The 5,039-nt window shown below is 37.4% G+C and overlaps 1 protein-coding gene across 1 annotated transcript in view; it reads right to left on the bottom strand.

The window, feature by feature from the left end:
• Positions 1-5,039, bottom strand: part of Mrc1 (mannose receptor C-type 1) — a 90,853-nt gene that overhangs the window by 55,762 nt on the left and 30,052 nt on the right. The window contains exon 6 of the mRNA XM_021192603.2: positions 2,547-2,693. Within this exon, the coding sequence (XP_021048262.1) occupies positions 2,547-2,693 (147 nt within the window). The remainder of the gene's footprint in view (positions 1-2,546; positions 2,694-5,039) is intronic.

The following is a 5,039-nucleotide window of genomic DNA, read 5'->3' as shown; positions in this document are numbered from 1 at the left end:
CTGCCTCTGCCTCCCGAGTGCTGGGATTAAAGGCGTGCGCCACCACGCCCGGCTATGAGATTTTAAAGAAGAAGAGTTACTAACATTCATATTTTACAAACAAGGAACTTAAAACTGATGGATTAAGCAATAGGGCCAAATTATAGAATTGTGCCTTTCACTCCAGAGAAACTTAAAAATAACTTTTCTCTAGTTCCCCAAAGTGGCAACTGCAGGTCTCTGAAGAAGAACTATATGAATTCTTCCAAGAAAGATTTAGCCATCCCTTTAGCAAGCAATAGAAGAGACAAGTTGCAGGCACAACTGAGGTATCCACAGGTTCATCCACACTCACTCTGGAAAATCTGTAAAGTAGAACGGAGACCATGACCAGGGGCCTTCACCCATATCTGTAAGAGTTCATAAACCAGGACTCTCTACCACGTCCATCAGAGATTATGAACCAGGGACCCAATTTATATCCATCATGGATAATGTACCAAAGTCCCCATACACATCTACCAGTGATCACTAACCAGAAGCTAACTACATCCATCGGAGGTCATGAATCACAGCCTTCCATCATGTCTGTCCAATAGCTTGCCTTTTAAAACTGTAAAACACCTACTCTCAGATGTAGAAATTCTACTTCTAGGAACATCCTGACTGCAGAATGACACGCCAGCTTCACAAATGACTATATGCAAGCTAACAGTCAAGGCTTGGGGATAGCTCTGTTGGGAAAATGCTATCTTTTTAAGTACAAGAACTAGAGTTTAAGATTCAAAATAAATATTAAAATTAAAAGCATGTGCTTATAATCCCAGCACTGGGAGGTGGAAAGGTGAAGATCCCTAGAGCTTATTAGCCAGCCTCACCAACTTGGTAAGTTCTGGGCAAATTAGAGACCTAGTTTCAAAAAAGTGGAAGTGGGGTGGGGGTGGGAGATACATAAGCACACAAATGAAGCAAATAAAATCTATTAATAAAATTCTATATAATACTCATTATCCAATATCCCAGCCCTCAAAAATGTATGGAAAGATCAATTTACATACCCATGGAAATGATGAACAAAACTGTTGACTAACAAAAGCCTAGGATGAGGATTACATAGAGAGTATACTGCAGTCAGGTGGTGGTGGAGGAAGAGGCAGGTAAATCTCTGTGAGTTCAAGGTCAGCCTGGTCTACAAATAAGTCCAGGGCACCCAGGGCTATTATACAGAGAAACCATGTCTGTGAGAGGAAATGTATGCAGCCATTTGTACAAGACAAGGGGGGGGGGATCCACTGTAAATGCATTTGCCTATCCATCACAGAAGAAACAGCGAGGCACATAAACACTAGGAAACTGAGATCTTCTGAGAAATGGCCCTGGAGAGCAGAAATAAAGAAGCAGTGGGGGGGGGGGGAATATTATCATTGTTGATAATTTGGTGCTTCTGAATCCAGGTCAATCATATTTACAAATAAATGAAACTGATTGCAGGAGTCAGAAGAAAAGGTAACAAAAAATGGGCTGTCTTAATTATTTTTGATATTGTTAAGATACCATGACAAAAGCAACTTATAAAAGAAAGCATTTATTTGAGGCTCATGGTTTCAGAGACTGGAGTCCATGAGATATGTGGGGATCATAGGCATGGTGCTGGAGCAGGAGTTGAGAGCTCACATCGTCAGACACAACCGTTAGGCAAAGAGAGAGAGAGATCCTGCGAATGGGCCCAGCCTATTGAAATCCCAAACCCTGCCCCCAGTGACACCTCCTTCAACAAGGTCACATCTTCCAATCTTCCCAAACAGTTCTACCAACTGCAAGGGGGTGGAGGACTGAGTATTCGATCCTTTTAGCCTAGAGGGGGCATTCTCATTCAAACCATCACATAGGCCATCAAGTTCCCCAAGCAGAATCAAAGTCAATAAATAAACCCAGGTAAAGCATGGACCATGACTCCAGAATATCTGTAATAATGAGATGAAGGTTATCTTTCAGTACGTTGAAAGGAGAATCGACTACTGCCTTAGCTGATCAATTCTTCTCTAGAATTATAAAACCACTCATTTGCTCTTCTACTGGAGCTTGTAGGACATACAATGCTCAGTTACTGTGTTTGTCTTTTGAATCATTTATTGCATTGTGTGAAGATTTTGGAAGATGCCACATTGAACCCAACTTTATCTGTGTGCACAGAATAAAGCCTTGCCACCCAGATATTTACTTCCTAGTCTTAAGTCCAGTTTTGTTGAGTATACAGGAACTACATATACTATGAATTTCTCTTTCCTCTCCTGTAACATGTGAAAATAATGCCTACTTTACAAGACTGGAGATATAAAATTCTTATTTATATCAAAATTTTGTCCAACGTTTAAAACAGTTCTTTGTGTTCAGGAAACATTAGCAGACAGTAGGAGCAAAGAAATGGGCTTTTGAAGACATATCATGCTATTAATCTGTAAATAATAATCTCTCTAGAATCATTTCATTCAATTTTGATTGAGTTACAGTTTTATTTATCTTTTATTTCTAATATTTTATACATTTGATCATAGAGATCCTCTTACCTGAGGGAATGATAAATGGGTTCAAAGTATTGTTTCCCTTTTTACAAATGTACCCAAGCTTCTGAACACATTCCAGATTTTCCCACTTGGCATTTTTTCCAGGGTTTAGCGACACACAGCTCTTTCCAGGCTCTGATGATGGACTTCCTTTAAGAAAATTACAAAGTTAAATTGGGAATACCACACTCTCCTAAGTGGATGGCTTCCATCCACCAACCACCACACCTTATGTCGTCATTCTTGGGATTTAATGGATCCCCATCCTGTCTTTTGCTACACATTCACAAATGATTATTTACTGAGTGCAGAGCAAAAGGCATGGTGGGCATCTATTTGGTTACTTATTGCTGGCTTATTCCAAGGCTTAAAATGTTGAGTTCACAGCAGAATGGTTTGAAATAACCACCTAGAACAAATGGTTAACATTAGACCTTAAACTTTAAACAACTGTGATGATATATGATGTCATGTATCTATATATGGTATCATATATAGAATGGCTGAATAAGAATAATGTACACTGTCCCAAGCTGGCCATATTAATGTCAATAGCAACGCCCAAAACTTCTTGAAGCTAACTAAAGAAAAGAAAATGAGAGGGATAAACACAGTGAAACAGATCTGGAAACCGATGTGCCACACTCCCAGAACTAACATTCTTTGCACATTTAGTTGAATTCATTGAAGAAAAGCCTTTGGATCTATCTCCTCATCCATTTCTTACAGGAAGCTGGCTAAAAATACCTGACTGGGTTGACACCTTTGGATACATGGCCCTATCACTACAGTCTATCATTACATCCTCTGATGTATCATTTGTCTACTACAATGGATACATGCATCTATCACTATATCCTCTAATGTATGATTTGTCTACTGCAATGTATACATGCATCCATCTACATCCTCTAATGTATCATTTGTCTACTAAAATGGATACATGGATCCATCCCCACATCCTCTGATGTGTCATTTATTTACTGTTATGGATACATGTGTCCATCCCTACATTCTCATATGAGTCATTTGTACACTACAAGGGTGACCATCCCTACACTCTCTGATCTATCATTTCAACCCCAGTTTCCCAGAAAGTAACTTCATCTCATACCTAAGTCTGACAAATTAGCTACACACCCAGTTGATAACTCAATTTTGTGACCTTTGGCAGATGTTTATTATGCACCAAAATTTCACTTTCCTCAGAAAAAGGAAATCATGTCACCTGCCCTTGGACGTCTTTAACAGAAACATTTTCCAGGTTGTATAAATACTACACAAAGTAAAAAAAAAACCCAAAATACATATAAAGATGTTTTTAAAAATCTGTTGATAATATGGCCAAGATTCTGTATCCGTGTGGAAAAAAAACTTTCAAGAAACAATAGCACATTTAATACATACTGGTCTTAAATACTGTGCTCTTTGGTAAATCATATTATATATTCATTTATCAATACAACACCTCTACCAACCTTGAGATAGCAGTTAGAGGTCTTTACTAATCTGGTGACTATTATATAGTTGAATTTATATTTCTTCATCATTCACATAAAGTATTCTTAATTGAACTCTGTATGTATTTTCGCACATGAATCACTTAGTAAATGTTTGATGAAACAGTCAACTAAGTAATTTATACAAAAACAGTTTAAGTATTTGAATTTTAATTTCAAGAACTCTCACATTATTTAAGAAGGTGGGTTAGTGTTGAATCTATTTTCTAGAAACATGTAAGGCATTTTTCCTTTCCTATTACACCTTTTCCAAAGTTAATACCCAGGGTTTTTTTCAGTGAGATCTAAGACTAGAAGGGGTTGTACACAACTGAACAATAGAGAAAATGGAATATTTTATGAAGTAGAGTACTTTTAGCTACTAAAGACAAGAATGAACTGTAGTCCCTGCCATATAATAGCATTGTCTGAAGCTTCTGAGTTCAGCTGCAATTCTCTAAGTTCACTTGAGCTCAAAAGCAGCAGACGATACCATCTTATGAAAAAAGGGCATCTATATTCATATGCACTGACAGTTACTTCCCGTATTCCAGAAGAAAATAAAGCAGATTATCATTTCAAAACTCAAGTCATGGGGCTGGAGATAGCTCAGAAGTAGATTAACAAGTCATAATTTCTAGTACAGAACAATTTACATAACAGTCCTATGTTCATCAGGCAGTGAGCGAACATGTTGAGTGGAATTTCATGGTGAATTATAATCAGTACCAACATATATTATTTTTGCAGCACTGATCATTGGGCCCAAATGCATGCCAAATGAGTGCTCTGCCCCTGAGATTTCTGAAGCCTAATTAACTTAAATAAATGCATAACCCTAAAGGTTTATTCTCTAAAATTCTCTCCCATGCTTAAACACTTTAAAAACACTATTTTATCTTTTTCTTCTTAAAAAGTAAAAGTCAAGGTATGAAACAGAAAGCATGTTTAAACCAAATGCTTTTTTATAAGGCTTTTAATGTCTCAAAAAAAAAAA

This window comes from Mus pahari, chromosome 3 (assembly GCF_900095145.1).
Source record: "Mus pahari chromosome 3, PAHARI_EIJ_v1.1, whole genome shotgun sequence".
In the NCBI taxonomy this organism is placed as follows: domain Eukaryota; kingdom Metazoa; phylum Chordata; class Mammalia; order Rodentia; family Muridae; genus Mus; species Mus pahari.
This window is presented reverse-complemented; position numbering and strand designations above follow the sequence as displayed.